Genomic DNA, 18,028 nt, shown 5'->3' on the forward strand with positions numbered 1-18,028 from the left:
CATGTAGAAATGTAACACAAAAGTAAATTTAGTGTTGTATTAGTTCTGAGCTGTAACTTCTGGGAAGGATAGAGGTTTCCAAATGCCACAAATTGACCGAAGCAAAAGAGCAACAGCATTGAGTTCACTGAATTTATTTGGTTTCGACATGAACAGAAGTTATCATTAAAATGCAGAAAGCTCTTACTATAATTGACTGGAACCCAAAAGATAATGCAAATAGCTCCCTGGATAATTTATACTGATTTTAGTTTAGTGCTGTTTAAGTAAAATGTGGTTGTGTGCTGTTCAGTACTGTTTTGCTTTTAACAGACTACAGGTTGAACCTCTCTAGTCCAGGACACTTTGGGTACGTCAAGACAACATGCCTCTGTCGCCAGAGGCATGTAGATTAGGCTACCCGACACAGTAAATGAAGCGGCGATTTAAATAATCGCTGCTTCATTTAAATTTACAACAGCTGAACAGCTGTTTGTTGGCTCAGCGCGGTAGCCATGTAAATTTAAATGAAGCGGCGATTATTTAAATCGCCGCTTCATTTTACTGTGTCGGGTAGCCTAATCTACATGCCTCTGGCGACAGAGGCATGTAGTCTAGACGTACCCTTTGTTCCAGCAACATCCATGGTACGGCATGATTTTAGTTAACTTATCATGGGTGTGGCTAAGTTCTCCATGGTCTCATAAAGTTTGTTTACTGCCACCAGTCCTGGCTCTGTGTTCTGTGCTGTTATTTTGCTCTAATTTACCCCTAAATGTCTTCTAAGAGTCCAGTAAACTCTGGAAGCGTTGGTAATACTGCTAGACAAAAATGACCTCCATGGTTCTGCAAATTCTCTAGTTTGGCACTGGTCAGGACCCAGAAGTTCTGGACGAGAGAGGTTCAACCTGTTTCCAGTTATATTTTGGTTAGAACTACACTGTTTAAAAAGCAAAGTCAATATTTATCATGGAGACATTAAAACACTACATTTATTTTCTGCTTTTTGCAACATAAACTTTATTCTCCAGTTACCAAAGAGAAAATCAGTTTATCTAATTTTCTTCATCTTTGATTACAGGAAAATGGGAGTGTCCTTGGCACCACTGTGATGTTTGTGGCAAGCCTTCTGTTTCTTTTTGCCACTTCTGCCCAAATTCTTTCTGCAAGGAACACGAAGATGGGACAGTACTAAATTCTACATTAGATGGACAGTTATGCTGCTCTGAACATGTTCTTGGGGTAGATTCTGTTGAAAATCAGAAGACTGAGAAACCCCCAAAAAAATTGACCAAGTTGAAGCCTAAAAAAAAGCGAAGGAACAGATGGATGAGAGCTGAATGCAAATAATAATGAACTGCAGTTACTACTGCCAACACTATCTTGTAGATAAGTTGTGTATAGGGCCAGAGAAGGACACAATTTTACATATATCCTGTAAGGTTACACTTGGATAAAAAAGCATTTTTAATCCACTGAGCCAACCACAGCAGTCTTCTGCTGCATCTGCACTGATAAAGAACTGTGGCATACACAGTTCAGAATTTTTTCAGGACAAACCAAACATATTACTCAGCATTACAGTTACACTTGAATTTTACGAATGTAAAGGGTTCCCTCCAATGTTTTTCCATTTGGGGGTAAATTAAAATCAAACCAGGTAGGCATATAAATGTAGTTTCTTGAGATAGTATTTGCCAGCCAGCAGTTGTTTAAAATAGTGTATCCTTGAAAGATGTTGTTAGTTCTCAAGTTCTTTTAAATAAGAAATTGTGTGGTGTATGCAGTCCCAATGAGAGCTGTTTGCCTTGTATTCATTGTGGAGGAAGTGCTCAAGTGGCATGCCCTATCCAGGTGCATTTCTCATTATAACCACAGACTTTATAATTTGTTCTTGCTCTTACAGAATGGCTAATTGTTCTTAAATAAAAATTGTTGTAAACATCCTTCCACCAAGAAATAAGGTGCATGGTGGAAAGAAGCACACTGTGTATTAGCAAGGGGAACCTTGCAAGAATTTTTTTCTATGCTTTTTTTGTCCTGAATTTAATTACAGATGAATAGAAATATACATGATTTTGAAGTGCTATACAAATCCAGATTTAGTGATGATATGTTGCAATTGAGGCACAATATTTAGGATTTTTGTGTTTTTAATTAAAAAAAAAATTCTCAAATTCAATGAATAATTTTTTGTTCAGAAGCAAGCATTTTTCCAGTTTGCAATCCAAACATTGCACCATAGTAGTGCAAGAACTAAAATATGAAACTGAATAATCTATTACATTTTTTCATTTAAAATCTAGTTTGTTTAAATATTTCTTCCTAACACACATGACATAATTAAAGATAAAATTTAACTTGGTTATGTCCTTTTTTCAACAGCTTTTATGAAAAGGACTATTTGACTCAGGGCAGACTACTTGAAGTAATTCCTTACTGATGTAGGAGTTTACCACCTGGCTTTTTATGACCACTCCATTATTTCAGCGAAGCTATCTCAATTTTTTTATTCCCATAAGATTTTCAAATTTACAATATACATACATACACATATTAGTTAGGCTAACAGGTAAAATGGTATAGAAAAATAGCTAAATTTTATCTTCTATTTTATGCCGTTTTTGTGTAATTGTGATTGGTCAGGCAATGTTACAAACAAGTTTTGACTTGTACAGTCATAACTCAGCCCACATAAATGCAATGCACACTCTTATGCCCATTTAATAATTTGTATATGGTCTAGCTTAGTTTGCCTTTAATAGTGCGGAACCTCTGTGTGGCTCTTTTTTTTTTTTTTAAATGAAGCATAGCTTTATCATAAAAATGTAATATTTTTTCAAAAGATTTTTTTCAGGGCTTGATTGCAGATCTAGCTTTAATTATTGAAATCTACAGCTGTTCCCCATATGAAAATTTGTGTGTCATTTTATTAGAAATTTTTAATTTAAACAGTTCTAAAATGTACCTTTACACCATGGTGAAATTTGAAATATTTTTATTTTGTAATTGAGCATCTGCTTTGTGGTTTTGGATTGAAATTTATAAACACTGTTGGAAGGTTAATTCTTCCTTTTTCAACTAATCCTTTGCTTGAAGTAACACAGTTCAGTGTAGGAAAAAGTGTTACATTAGTGGTTGAGATTTTTACTTCACTTTTAGCAAATCATTATACAAAGTCTTGAACATGATGTAAAAATTGAAAGTTTCTCAAATGTGTTTACGGGGAATGTTCTTTCTTCTGAGGTCCTTTATTATACTGCCAAGGCTAAAGCATAGACAGGTACCTAAAATGAAAACCAAAAAGGTATGCTGTATATCCTTTTAGGATGGGGGAGGGAGGTTAGATGCCCTTTGAAGGGAAGGGATGAGAAAAAGACAATTTTTTTGATGACTTTCAAGCAAAATGAAGGAATTTGGTGTAATAAGAATGAGTATTTCAATATTTGTTTCTTTGGATAAAATAACCTCTGAGGAAAGCGTCATACAAATACTTTTTAAATAAGTTATTATAAAACTTACCTTGAATTCTAGTGCTTTAAATTTTTTATGTTGTTCATTGGCTAGTTACTTTGAGTCACCTCATTGTTGTACTAGTTCTAGTGTGTTGGAATAGGTGTTCTGTTTTTTTTTGTGGGCAGATGTCCTTATCACAGAAACTACCATCGGCACTGGTATTAATTGACACCATTGCAAAGACCAAAAACTGAATGATTATGGACTCTGCCAATTTATCTTCTTGGTCAGTTTCTGAAGCACAGTTGTGCAGCAGTGTGCACTACTGCCATTCATGCTGCGCTTGTCTGTGGATAAATAAAGTTTTCAGTCTCCATGGCTGTCACTTCCAACACTTTTTTTCATAATTTAGAGAGTGATTTCCTGTTGTCTGTGGTTTACTCTTTCTACTTCCCAATCGTAAACTATTTGAGCCAATAGTTACTTGCATCCCTGAGAATAATAAACTCTAGGGCTTGTGCCTGTAGATGTTTACTTTGTTAGTTAAATTAATTAATTTATTGAAAAGCCTATTCCTTCTATTCATTACTTTTGAAAATATCTATTGCAGATCTGAGTCAAATTCTCCCCTGATTCACATCTCCTGCAACCACATAGAACTCAGTAGGGTTGCTTTAAATATTGCTCAGCATATAATTTAGTCTGTGATTCAGGAAGATATTTTAAAGGGCTTTTTTCATTAATACTTTTTACACCTTATATCTTAAACAGTCTTGTGTAAAAGGAACACATTAATCTTTAGTGGTCAAAATCTACAAATATTGGACATACAATTGTAAAGGCATCTAATCCCAATTGAAACATACACATCGTGAAATTATGTCAAAATGTTTACATTTCATCTCAGCCATTAAAGTATAAGAGCTGATTTTCAGTAAATTCTGCTACACTAAGTTAGTACATAATAGGCAAAATAAAATGTGCTGTTGCCTCCTGATGAAATCAGAGACACTTTAGAAGTATGGTTTCAGTTGAAACATCAGAAGTATTTTTATATTATCTGGAAAATATAATTAATTAAACGGAATTGCTGGTTTGTTCAATAGTTTGTATTCATGGTAAGTTTTCAAGGGGGTATTTTAAATATTTAAAATACTGGAATTACTTTGGGGAAGTATTAATGGAGATGTTCTATATTGCGGAGTCATTATTCCTTGACAGGCCTTTGAGAAATTTCAGTGTCTTTTCACATATTAAAGTTCTTTCCCGGTTATCTTATTTTTTTTAATTGCCAGTTCTTGTTTGGGAAAGTGCTTAGTTACAGACTCTATTCTTACCTAACCTTTTAAAAAACAATGAAATGGTCTATATTATTGAAATACATGAGTATATTGCTATGTCATTATGGCTTGAAAGGACTGTAGCTTCATAATGTAAATTTATGCTTTGGGAGGGGGCGGGAGTTAAAGAGATTGACTAGAATTAGGCCAGCACAGAGCCTCTCAGTTCCCAACTTTCCGTTGGCCCTCTATAGTACCATAACAGACCACCAGGAATCTGCGGGCAACAGTTGGGTACCACTCTTGTAAGAGAAAATACACTCGTGAAATATTTTCTGAACTTGCCCATTTTTTTAAACAGAGAAGAATCACACTTCTCTGGAATATCATGTTGGTGCTCAGCATCTTATTTTTTTTTAATGACTGTATTATAGATCTTTGTGGCTTTGATACAGGTTAATGGTTTTGTGATCCTGGTAAAAGAAAGTAATAATTGTAAAAGTATCTGGCCAAATACTGCTATAGTCAGTGAATTAATTAAATGTGTAGAGAGAGACAAAAGAACTGCGGAATGTGCCTGTTTGACAATGGCTCTTGTGGAAAAAATGTATCATCTGATATCCCTGGTTCTAAAGCAATGACTTCATTAGGAGTTGGGTTAGGCCCTAAAATGAAATAACTGTGCCTGCCTAAAACTGAAGAGTTGTAACTGCTCGCTTCTACTTAGAATCCTTATTCTCATTTGCAATGGCTAATGTATAAAAAATTCATACTTCATTTATTTTACAATGCTCCAACGGCTGAGGGGCACACTATAACACATAAACCAAGGTCTTTGACCCAGCAAGAAAACAATCTAATTTATACTGCACCCACCAGGACTCTTACTTTCTACAGCTCTTTCTCCCACTTCATCTAGTGAAGCACATTAAAAGTCAAGAGACCCTCTTTCCCCAAACAGACTCCAGGAGCTCCAAAAAGGTATGTCTTTCATAGCTATTCTGCCTGTGGATCTTCACTCTGCCAGAGGAAAGAACTCAGCTTGGTCCACAGGTTGGAACCTCAACTTATTCACCCTGCATGCGGTCACAAACCAGCTAAGAAACCTATGGAGAGACCTTGACCATGGACATGTCACTCCTTGTCCAGACTTGTTTTCATCCTACAGGGATTCTTGAGGTGGTAGAGTACAAAAATGCCTCCACTGTCCTGCTCACAAGCGCCACAGTTCTTCCCATATATTTTAGTCATTTGGCAATGAGTTTGGCATGCTTCCTGATGACTCTTATTCCCTAGGGACAGGATCAGGGCTCTTACAGATGTTCACTGCCACATTACTTCTCTAATTATATAGGAAAGGAGAAGGACCCAGGATAGAATCAGGCCTTACTTTTACCTGAACTGATAAAGTCAGTTAATTGATTAAAAACTGAGATGGTTAGAGGGGTGTAACCAATTTATAAATTCACACAGCAATTTTTTTTAAACTCAGTATTATTAAAGGTAATAAAGAGACTGGAATGGTGGTTGTGGCACCTATTGGTTGGAGCAGAAGGTAAGCCTAGCGGTTAGAGCAGGAGTTGGTAGCCAGAAATAGAAGCCTAGGGTTAGCGACGCCAGAGCCAAAGGTCAGAACTAAAATAAGGAATCAGCATTGATGGTCAGAGCCAGGTTATTTGGAATGAGGCTGGATCCAAAGCAGGAAAAAGTCAGGAGCAAGTCAGGGGACATGACATAGGAACTAATGCAACTGTGGGAGAATGCGCTGAGCAGCCATTGGCCTAATACTGCTGCTGGGCTTCAGAGGGTTCCTGCTGCTTTCTCCAGCCAATTAGGCACTCTGGAGTCTGCTATGACTCAGTAAGGAGTTGGAGCTAACTAGTCCCAGGCTTAGCTATAAGTGCTAATTCCTGTATACAATGGTGGGGTACCTGAGCTGGTCCCAGAAGAGTAGACACACAATGTGGGCGAGATAATATCTCTTATTGTACCAACTCCTATTGGTTAGAAAGGTTTTTCAACGTACACAGACCTAAAGAAGAGCTCAGTGTAAGCTTGAAAGCTTGTTTCTTTCACCAACAGAAGTTGGTACATTAAAACTGTTCCTCAAAGGGAGGCGTGAGCTCGCTTTGGGAAAGCTGCTACCAGACTCATTCTTCTTTACCTAAAGGATCCATAGCCACAGAGCCTTGCGGCTCCCCTTGGTTCCAGTTCATTATTTCCAGCCAAGGGGAGTCATGGGAAGTGTCATGGCCCAGGCTGCTCCCCTTGACTAGAAATGGTGAACCGGAGCCAATGGGAGCCAGAAGACTCTGTGGCTAAAGACCCTTTAGATAAACGAACAGGTGGGGCAGGCTCGCTGTGGCTTTCCCAAAGTGGGCCCAGAGCCCTCTTTGAGAAACACTGTCTTAAAAGAAGTTTCTAATTCCTGACACTTTAATATTAGATATTATTTAAATATTATTTAATACTTTCTTTCATGTATGTTGTATCCAATACAGCATGGTACATACATTTATCTTTTGTCATCAGGTAGTATGTTGTGTTTTATAATCTGATGGGTATCTGTGTTAGTCTGTAAATTTAAAAAAAAAATCAACCTTTAAAAACAAGTGGTCCTGTAGCACTCAAGACTAAAAAAATATATATATAGTATCATGAGCTTTCATAGGTACAACCCACTTCTTCATATGATTGGAGCAAGAGGCAGCACAGAAAACCCAAAATTTAAAGCAGAAAGAGGGGGGGAAAGGGAAGGAGAAACCCCCCCTCCCCCGTCAGTTATAGAGTCTATGCTAAATGGGACTAATAGAGTGGGCTGTAAGTGCCCGATAACTAGCTTTTGATGTCATTTGGGTGTTGAATATAAAGGCCCATCCAGGTGATGTCTTTGTTCAGTCCCTGTGTGAAGATTTCAGATTTGCATCTGAAGGCCCATTCTGCAGTATCTCTCTTGTTGGCTCCTGAAATTTCTTTGCAAAAGAATGGCTGCTTTTAAATTCATTAATGAGTGCCCAGACAGGTTAAAACGTTACCAAATTGGTTTGTGTGTGTTACCATTTTGAATATCTGATTTGTATTCATTAATCCTTTATTGTAGAGACTATCCAGTTTGGCTAATATAAATGGTAGAGGGGCATTGTTGGCACTTAATGGCATAGATCACATGATCAGAGGATGTGCAGTTGTGTGAGCTGCTGATGTGGTGGCTTATGTGGAGATAGTATCACTTGTATAGATGTGTGGACAGATTTGGTAATGGAGTTTATTGCAGGCGTAGGTTCCTGGGGTGAGTATGTTTGAGGTGTGATGCTTGGTTGCTGGAAAGAATTTGCTTCAGGTTAGGAGGTTGTCTGTAGGTGAGGTTTGGTTTTCATCCCAAGGCCAGGAAAACAATCCCTCACTCTCTTCGAGCCAAGGCCAATTAACTTGGATTCACACTCTACAGCTAAAATATAGCAGTGTAGATATTCAGGCTTGGACTGGAGGCTGGTATCTGAAATCTGGCTGGGGGTGCAAGTTAGTTGACATGGTCTCTGAGCTTTGATGCCATAGATCTGTTTTTGCAGTATAAACATACATTTTGTTGCACCTGCTCACCACTCTTACAGGAAGTTTGGTGGCTCTGAAGGGCTGGATTGTATGTAGAGCTGAGTGCCATGAAGGAGGAAGAAATATTCTTGGGCTTTTTGCCTGATATTACAGTCCTATAATAGTGAGCAGCTTTTTCTTAGTCCCCAGCTTCAATTGGGGACTAGCAGGAAACACAGGAGAGAGGTATTTTTCAGTAATTGCCCACCACTTTCTCTACGGATATTCTCCCCATTTTTGCAGAATGGTGACTCTGGGACACAGCGTTCTCTGCCTCACTCCTTAAGGGAAACAGTGGGAGCAGAAGAGATTTTGTATGTTCTTAAGAGGAATTAGAAATAACTAACATACTTTAAACAGGCCCTGGTATATGATGCTACTAAATGCTCACTTATGGTATTATGTGTTCTTGAATTTGAGAGGATTGCCAGGAAACATCATTTTCTCCCTTGGATGTAGGAGTGAGAGTGTGTAATGATGTGCCTATTCCTGAACTAAGCCAGGCCTACAGAAATCAAATCACTTGTACATTTCGTGTTTGATCATTCATTGCTATAATTACATGTTTTGGCTACACAAACAAATCCTCTTGGATTAATAATGTCTTACATTCTGCCCATACATACAGTCCTAAATAAACATCTGTCAAGTCACTAGGCATGAGAAAAGAAATGAAGAAAATGTTTGAGACTTTTACTATTCTGTGCAATCCTATTGAACTACCAGCCAGCGTATACTGGTTGTGTGTGCCCCATTACACCATAAGTTGTGTGTTGTCTTGCTCCTTTTGATAGTAATGGAGCATTTAAAATTTTCTTGACATTTTCTTGCCTTTGTTTCAGAATTATTAAAGACACAAGAAGGACTGCGCCTGGAAAATAAAGAATGAAAATTATTTTCGGGGGGATGGGAAAATTTGCCAGGTTATTTAGTCTGAGATTTATTGATAAAGCAAAATCAATTGACAGTTAAGGACCTGAGCAACACGCTGGGTAAGTGTGCTAGTATTTCATAAAGGTTCATAGGACTAATTCTGAGCTGATGTGAATCTTTATGATCCCATAATGAGGCACAAAGAGGAAAAAACCCAGACTGATTCTAGCTGAAAGTACAAAATTGTCAGGAAAAAAAATTACTTGTAAACTGAGTTTGCTGGACATGGAAATAATTAACAGATATCAAGCTCTGCAATACTATTTTCAGTTGCTTTTTGGCAGAACCATACTAGAGAAACTGATCTTAATGACACATTTATGCTCTGATGCACCAACATGCCCACCTTGGGCAGAAAGAGGTCCAACTTTTAGGTTGAGCAAATACAAGCTCATAGTAAATTTGTGGATTTACATCAACTCTGAATTAGTATTGGGAACCTTTATGAAATACTAGTACGTTTACCTAGCATTGCTCAGGTCCTTAACTCATTTTTGTTTTTAACAAAAAAAAATTCATATCAGGGCTGCTTGCTCTTCCTGTTCCTACCAGGCATGCTGCAGACTGTGCACTTCCCCATACTCACTGCCAAAGAGGAACAGCCAGCAATGTTTCTGTACATATAGAGGACAGGGAGAAGCTTCTGCTCCTCCAGGCCCTTCCTAAAGAGCGCAGGGGGGGGGGGGCAGGCTTGGAACTGGGGCAGTCCCAAATGGGGCATAGGCATACCTCTAGCCAATCCCTTTCACCTGCCCGGTGATTGTCTCTCTCTTTGGATGATTTTCTGGTACAACCAACTGCTTACCTTTCTCTAAGGGTGTGTCTAGACTACATGCCTCCTTCGACGGAGGCATGTAGATTAGCCAGATCGGAAGAGGGAAATGAAGCCGCGATTAAAATAATCGCGGCTTCATTTAAATTTAAATGGCTGCCCCGATCTGCCGATCAGCTGTTTGTCGGCAGATCGGGGGAGTCTGGACGCGATGCCCCGACAAAGAAGCCTTTCTTCATCGACACAGGTAAGCCTGGTTTCACGAGGCTTACCTGTGTCGATGAAGAAAGGCTTCTTTGTCGGGGCATCGCGTCCAGACTCCCCCGATCTGCCGACAAACAGCTGATCGGCAGATCGGGGCAGCCATTTAAATTTAAATGAAGCCGCGATTATTTTAATCGCGGCTTCATTTCCCTCTTCCGATCTGGCTAATCTACATGCCTCCGTCGAAGGAGGCATGTAGTCTAGACACACCCTAAGTCATGACAACAACAGCTGTATGCCGAATTTGATTGTACTAGCTCTTACCCTTTAGGAGAAGTTCTTGGACAGACAGACTATATAGTAGATTCCTGGGTTCTTATGAATGTGGCATTTTTCTATTTATCCCTCATTCAGACTATGTTCCATTTGAAATCCATGAATTAACTAAGGAGCATTGTGGCTACTCGGGAGAAATTCAGATGTCACCCAGCTGCTTAGCAGAGCACCCACAGCTAATTTTTGTATTTCTACGGGTGGTGCATTTTCACATCTACCTCAATACACATAAAAATTATTCCACACACAGATGGAAAAGATTATAGGGAACGTTGCTAAGAAATGTTGAATAGGTTTGTTTGTTTGTTTTTGAAAAAGCATTTCTGATGGAAAAGCCCAGGAGTGGTATCAGGTGAATCCAGAGGAGAGGATCCAGCCTTCAAATGATTTCCTGTCTCAATCAGGTAAAATCCCATCAAACTGGCTGCTTTCACCACTTCATTACCTCCTGAGGAAGTGCATCCAATCAGCTCTGCTGCAGGAAGCAAGAAAAGCTCTATCATTTCCTCTTGGAGCCTTGAGAGGTTGGGGGTTTTCTTTGGGTGGCGGGGGAATGGCTGGTGCTATTCTCCCAAAGTGAGATGGGAAAGGAGCAGAAAAAACTCAGCAAATCATGGCACCTCTGCTCCCTCCTCCGGTGAAAAACATTCTGCTTCCTGTACACACACTTCTGTGCTTGCAGGAACACCGGGCCTGAGAATTAGATAGTTGTTCCAGGCTTAGATGGGGAGGAGCAGAGGTGCATTGACAAGCAGGAGACAGGGGTAGGTGGAGTGAGGAAAAAAGGGGGCAAAATTAATTGAGCTCGGGGATGGACAAAGATGGGGGTTGCAGGAAAGGCACAAAATGATGTTTGGGAAGAAGGCAGTGCTGTTGCTGCCATTTCTTTGAATGTCTTAATGTGGATCCTACTGTAGATGCACTTGTGGCTCATGCAGGAGATCAGTTGTTTTTTAAATGGCAGCGTCCACTGGGACAGTGCATGTATCCTGTGCCTTATGAGAGCATAAAAGATAGGGTGATTGTAACCCTCCTTGCATTCTCTGTTATAGCCTGTGGCAGCAAGACTATCCGATTTGTCTCACCTGGTAATTCTAAGCTTTGGCTAAATTTCCTCAAACCCTGCATAAAAACTATCAGACATTTTTTGACTTGAAGAAAGTGTCATTAATTGCAAAATTCCCACATGACAGCAGGGAGAAACTCATGGAAATAATTAAGAAAAAAGCTCCAAACTGGCTTTACAGACAGTAATGGATGCCTCTGATGACATAGCAGCATCCTGGCTCTAAATATCAGGCATCCCTCTGTAGCACTGGGTCATGAATGAAGACCTGCCCTTAGAGTGTGTGAAATTAGTAAGTGTATTGAGGCTGAAAGTTTTGGTTTCGTATTAATTGAAAACTTCTCAACCGGGTTTATATTCGATACTTACCTTAGTCTCCCAAGTGTCTGTCTTTGGGCCAGAACCTCCACACAGAATCAGCAAGCTCCAACCCCTTAAAGCAGGATAACTCTACACATCCTTTCATAAAGCCAAGGAGTTTGAGACCCCACTCTTAGCTTCATCCCTATGGTGCAGTTGAATAAACCACCAGTGCTCTTCCTAAAATCACACTTGACATGTTACATTCATTTGCAGTGTCTTGTTCTATTACCATTTTAATCTATTGCCTCATCTCAATGTCAGTATCTGGCTTCTTGAAAGGCCAAGTCATCACAAAATTCCTGAATGGATCTATGATGAATGGTAGGAGTGCTTCCTTTTCTAGACAGCCCAGCCAGTCAGTTAATTAAATGGCTTGTAAAAGGTTAAACCCAGAATAGTGGGTATCCAAGACGTGTTGGCAATATTCATGCCTAGAAAGGGCTGAACCTGAGAACAGATACATAAGTGAATAGGGAATGTTTAATTAGATGTGATCAGGTTATTTTCTTTAATTTTGGAGTTGGTTGAACTCTGCTCCTGATTCAAAATTATCCCACCACTGCTGCCTCCTTGACAAGGCTGTTCCCTACTCAGGCACTTTGAGTGCAGAAGTGGGTGCTTGCAAGAGATCTTAAAATACTCTGCCACTAAAGGCTTCTGGGCTTATATTAAAAAACAAAAAAACAACCTCTCCCCAAGGTCACAGATTCCCTGACTCTGGGTGGTACACTGCCACTACTCAAAGGCAAAAACCCTTTTGAGAGCCCAGGAAAACACACTTAAGAATTTCTTCCTGTGGGGTAACCCCACGCTCTTTAACCCTTTTTCAGGAGGATGCTTGAAAACAAACTACTGTAATTTCTTTATAGTGGACTTTCAATCTCAGGCACATGCACACAACTTCCTTCCATCTAGAACACGAGTATCAGATCACAGACTTAAAATGTGAATTAACAACATATATTTGATAAAGCATACTTGGTTGCTACATGTTACAGAGCATCTGAAGTAGATCAAAAGCACAGAGAATTACTTCTCTGAGATTCCTTTTAACAGTTAGAGTACTGGGGGAAGGGTACATAAATCAGCGCACAGGAGTTCAACCAAACCCAGAATTAAAGAAAATAACTTGATCGTGTCTGTCTAAACATTCCCTGTTTAGATGTACATATCTATTGTTCCAAGGTTCTCGTCCTTTCTAGACATGGATATTGCATGACTAGTCGGCTTACTTATCTGTCCCTAGCTCTTGCTCTAAATTTACACAAAAGACTGAAACAGGTAGAACCTTTTTTAATTCAACTCTCACTCTCTTCCCATTGGCTTTCCTGGCTCCCTGCCAACACTTCCTGGATACCCACTGTCTCTGGGTTTAACCCTTTACAGACAATTTAGTTAAGTGAATGGCTGGGCTGTTACAAATTGGATAGTATGCCCATGTATTACAAGATCACCGAATGTGTCTTCAAATGAAAATAGGCTGGAGAATTCTAGGAAACAAGGCACAAAAATTAATTTATCTGAAAGCAAAAATGCAAGTGGCCAAAGAAGAGAAATCACGATAGAAATGAAAATGTTAGGAATATACTATCAAAGGAACACCTTAACCGTTGTTTAAACAAGAAGTTACCCAAGTTGCAGGTGGTATATGTACCACTTTTACTATAGCATAGTATATACTACTCACCTGCTGAGGAAAGGGCTAGTAGTACAATGGTTAGAGGAGCCAGTTCACAAGAGTTTCCTGCCTTATAAAGAAATGTTTCCATACAATACTGTGGTTGACTGCTCCCAGCTGGGCAGAATGCATTAGGAGGACACAGAATTGGATTCACATCTGGGCTCTAAGGAAGTGAAAATATAAAATAGGAACTTTCATCAGACTGGTAAGGCTGTCATAGTTGTTAAGCTACACTGTACGCTGTTCAGCATGATTCAGGGCTTTAAATAAGAGTGTCCCTGCTGTGAAGAACATCTCAGCTACGAGAGACAGGAACACACTGTCCGTACGAGGGAGAAACTTAAGGCTTCTGGGCTTAAATTTAAAAAAAAAAAAAAAAAAAAACCTCCCTTCAAGGTCACAGGTTCCCTGACTCTGGGTGGTACACTGCCACTACTCAAAGGCAAAAACCCTTTTGAGAGCCCAGGAAACCACGCTTAAGAATTTCTTAAGGTTGTTATTAACTTATTGTGAGCATCATGGAAATAAGAGTTTTTAAGAGTGACCTGAATGAGGTGGTGTGCGGGAGGACTATGCGTTGGTGAACCAAACTAGAGGGTAGTGTTCTAAGCATTGCAGGAGGTTTGGGAGCTAGAGACTAACATGGCTTTGAAGGGTGGCATTGCTGGTAAAGTAGGGAGGACAGGACAAGATTAGCATGCTCTAGGTTTGTTTGTTTTTTAACATAAGAACGGTCAGACCAAAGGTCCATCTAGCCCAGTATCCTGTCTGCTGACAGTGGCCAATACCAGGTGCCCTAGAACAGCGTTTCTTAAACTTTTTAAGACAGGAACACCAAGGATTTTTTTTGTTGAGGGAAAAAAAAAAGTTGCCTGCCCCTTTAAGGGCAGCCATTATAAATTCTGTTCACCACAGCACATCAATGTGCCACAGAACACAGTTAAAGAAACACTGCTCTAGAGGGAGGGAACAACAGGTAATCCTCATGTGATCAATCACCCATTTCCAGCCTCTGACAGAGGCTAAGGACATCATTCCTACCCATCCTAGCTAATAGCCATAGATGGACCTAACCTCCATGAGTCTATCTAGTTCCTTTTTTTTAACCCTGTTAATGTCTTAGTCTTTACCACATCTTCTGGCAAGGAGTTCCACAGATTGACTGTGCACTGAGTGAAGAAAAACTTGCTTTTGTTTGTTTTAAACCCGCTGTCTATTAATTTCATTTGGTGACTCCTTGTTCTTCTATTGTAGGAATAAGTAAATAACTTTTCCTTATTCACTTTTTCCACACCAGTCATGTTTTCATAAACCTTTATCATATTCCCCCTTAGTCTCCTCTTTTCTAAGCTGAAAAGTCTGTCTTTTTAATTGCTCTTCATGTGAGATCCATTCCAAATCTCTCATTTTTGTAGCCCTTTTCTGAATCTTTTCCAATGCCAACGTATCTTTTTTGAGATGAGGCAACGTCTGTATGCAGTATCTCATGTGGGCGTATCATGGTGTTATATAGGGGCAATAAGATATTCTTTGTCTTATTCTCTATCCCTTTTTTAATGATTCCTGACATTCTATTTGCTTTTATGACTGCTGCTGCACACTAAGTGGCTGTTTTAATTAATGTAATTAAACTGATGTTCATTTTACCCAGTAATTAGAGGGCTGGGCAGGAGAGCAGTCACCTACCTGCTGTGGCCCTGCTGGCAGGACCCCATCCATCCAGAGCAGCTTCCTGCCCACAGTATGCCAGTTGGCTGAAGTAGCCCTCACTCACGGAGGGCTGGGCGGGAGGAGACTGGTCAGATCCTAGCCATGAGAGCAGCCCCCACCGTGGGATCCCAGCCACTGTGCACCAGCCCTCCATTGTTAACCAATTAAATCATAGACTTTAAGGTCAGAAGGGACTATTATGATCATCTAGTCTGACCCCCTGCACAGTGCAAGCCACAGAATCTCACCCACCCCTCCTAGAATAATCCTCTCACCTATATCTCAGATATTGAAGCCTTCAAATACTTTGAAGACCCCAAGATGCAGAGAATCCTCCAGCTGTGATCTGTGCCCCATGCTACAGAGGAAGGCGAAAAACCTCCAGGGCCTCTGCCAATCTACCCTGGAGGAAAATTCCTTCCCGACCCCAAATATGGCAATCAGCTAAACCCTGAGCATGTGGGCAAGACTCACCAGCCAGACACCCAGAAAGTTCTCTAGTAATTCCTATCATCCCTCCATTGACCTATTTCCCACTAATAATGAATGGTCAATTAGTTACCATGATTGCAAATTACAAATGATTACAATTATATCGTTTAAACAGCCTTTTAAGTGGGTATTTACATCCTAATTTTAGGTTTGTTGACAGCACAGCTGTATTTGGCTACAAGTGTGAAAAACCACATCCCAGAGCAGACATAGCTGTGTTAGCAAAAATCCAGTATGGTCACAACTATCAACAGAAGGGCACTTCTATTATTCATTATATAGATATAGACCCATGGGAAGGAGACCCTTGAAGAATTCCACAGGGTTTTCAACAACTTCCATCCCACCATCAACCTTAGCCTGGACTAGTCCACTCAAGTGATCCTCTTCCTTGACGCTTCAGTCCAATTACACGACTTTCACCACCTTTCCAACATGCCTTTAGTTTCTATCCAAGACACATTTCCCAATCCATTGTTTATAGCCAGGCCCTAAGATACAGCCAGATTTGCTCCACCTACAGGATCTGTATCAAGCATTCTTAAAACTAAAATATCCACTCAGAGAAGTTAAAGAAGCAGACTGACAGAGTCAGATGAGTCCCCAGACATCAGCTTCTTCAAGATTGGTGCTACATAGAAAACAACAGAACTCCACTTGTCATCACCTACAGGCTTCAACATAAACCTCTCCAGCGCATTATCAATCATCTACAACCTATCCTGGAAAATGACCTGTCACTCTCACAGGCTTTGGGAGACAGGCCAATCTTCGCCTACACACAATCTCCTAACCTGAAACAAATTCTTTCCAGCAACCACACAATACATCTCCAACATACTCACCCAGGAACCCACCTCTGCAATCAACTCTGGTGCCAACTCTGTCCACACATCCATACAACGACATTATCACAGGACATAACCACATAAGCCACCACATCAGAAGCTCATATAACTGCACATCCACCAACATGATCTATGCCATCAGTTGCCAGCCATGTCCCTCTACCATGTATATGGCCAAACTGGACAGTCTCTATGACAAAGGATTAATAGACACAAGTTAGATATTCATAAAGGTAACACCGCACAGAAACCTGTTAGGTAACATTTTAATTTTCCTGGGCTCACATTAATGGATCTCAAATTTTCCATATTTATTACAAGACAATTTCAAAAACCAGCTTGAAAGGGAAGCTGCAGAACTTTATTTTTTATTTGAAAGTTTGATATCCACAATAGAGGTTTAAACAAAGACTTTAACAAGTTTACCAGCTACGTTCCACATCCTCATGACATAAAAAGCCGAACACAGAGTACTTAAGAGTACTTAGAACCCACACTATCAGCTTCATTAGCATGGACACTCTAATTATTCTTTCCCAATTTCTTCTCCTTTCCTTTCCCTCCCCATCCCCTTGCTTTCTCTGCTATTCATTTGGAACCCGGACCCCTTAAACTCCAGTCATCTGAAGAAATGGGTTGTGCCCATGAAAACTCATATCATCTACATTTTTTGTTAGTCTCTAAGGTGCTGCAGGACTATTCAGTGGTTTTTTAAAAAAAATTCGATTACAGACTAAAACAGCTACCCCTCTGAATCTATTGGCTTAGTTCATATCATTCAGGGAAATGGTGTAGCTATGCCAGGAAAACTGTTGTCTTATTCTGTGACACCGCTAGGGGCTCTTCCAGCCTAGTCAGAACCAGTATAGCTATGCGAGCAATGAATTTGTGTAGACAAGTCTGAAATTTATAGGAAGTGAAGAGTGGTAGCTTCAGGTTGGTTCAAATAGATTTGTCACTGATGGGCAACCAAGAATACTGAATAGGACACATAAGGGATGGTTCTTCATCGCAGTGGGCTGCATGAGCAGTGGTGGGTAACTTGTGGTCTACTGGGGTGTCACCTGTGGCCTGCGGACCCCTTGTCTGCCCCTTTCCCCCATGCACCTCTTGTGCACAGGAGCACTGGGGTCTGCACTTGCTATTCCTCCCCCTCACAGCACTTTTGGAGCACTACAAATTGAGTCGTGCTCTGTCCTCACTCCTCCTCCCAGATTTTGAACAGCTGTGAACAGTTGATGTGCAGCATTCCAGCTCCGGGGGTGGGGATGGAATGCGAAGCCGTGGATGGGCAGTGCTCTGAAAGTGCCGGAAGAG

General features: G+C 40.2%; 2 protein-coding genes across 7 annotated transcripts in view; one reads left to right on the forward strand and one right to left on the reverse strand.

The window, feature by feature from the left end:
* NSD2 (nuclear receptor binding SET domain protein 2) overlaps positions 1-8,959 on the forward strand; it is a 189,292-nt gene extending 180,333 nt beyond the window's left edge. For all 5 annotated transcript variants that reach the window (XM_075930890.2, XM_075930893.2, XM_075930891.2 and 2 more), the window contains one exon: positions 1,061-8,959. In XM_075930890.2, coding sequence (XP_075787005.1) covers positions 1,061-1,329 — 269 coding nt within the window. In that variant the 3' untranslated portion in view covers positions 1,330-8,959. The remainder of the gene's footprint in view (positions 1-1,060) is intronic.
* LOC102463770 (uncharacterized) overlaps positions 1-18,028 on the reverse strand; it is a 37,443-nt gene that overhangs the window by 846 nt on the left and 18,569 nt on the right. Inside the window, exons 8-9 of one of the 2 annotated variants that reach the window (XM_006134726.5) lie at positions 13,668-13,824; positions 5,122-9,177 (exon numbers count right to left, since the gene is read on the reverse strand). In XM_006134726.5, coding sequence (XP_006134788.3) covers positions 9,026-9,177; positions 13,668-13,824 — 309 coding nt within the window. In that variant the 3' untranslated portion in view covers positions 5,122-9,025. Of the gene's footprint in view, positions 1-5,121; positions 9,178-13,667; positions 13,825-18,028 lie in introns of those variants that run through there. The other variant, XM_025190508.3, reaches the window with a different exon arrangement.

Source organism: Pelodiscus sinensis, chromosome 4 (assembly GCF_052426305.1).
Source record: "Pelodiscus sinensis isolate ZL-2025 chromosome 4, ASM5242630v1, whole genome shotgun sequence".
NCBI lineage: Eukaryota > Metazoa > Chordata > Testudines > Trionychidae > Pelodiscus > Pelodiscus sinensis.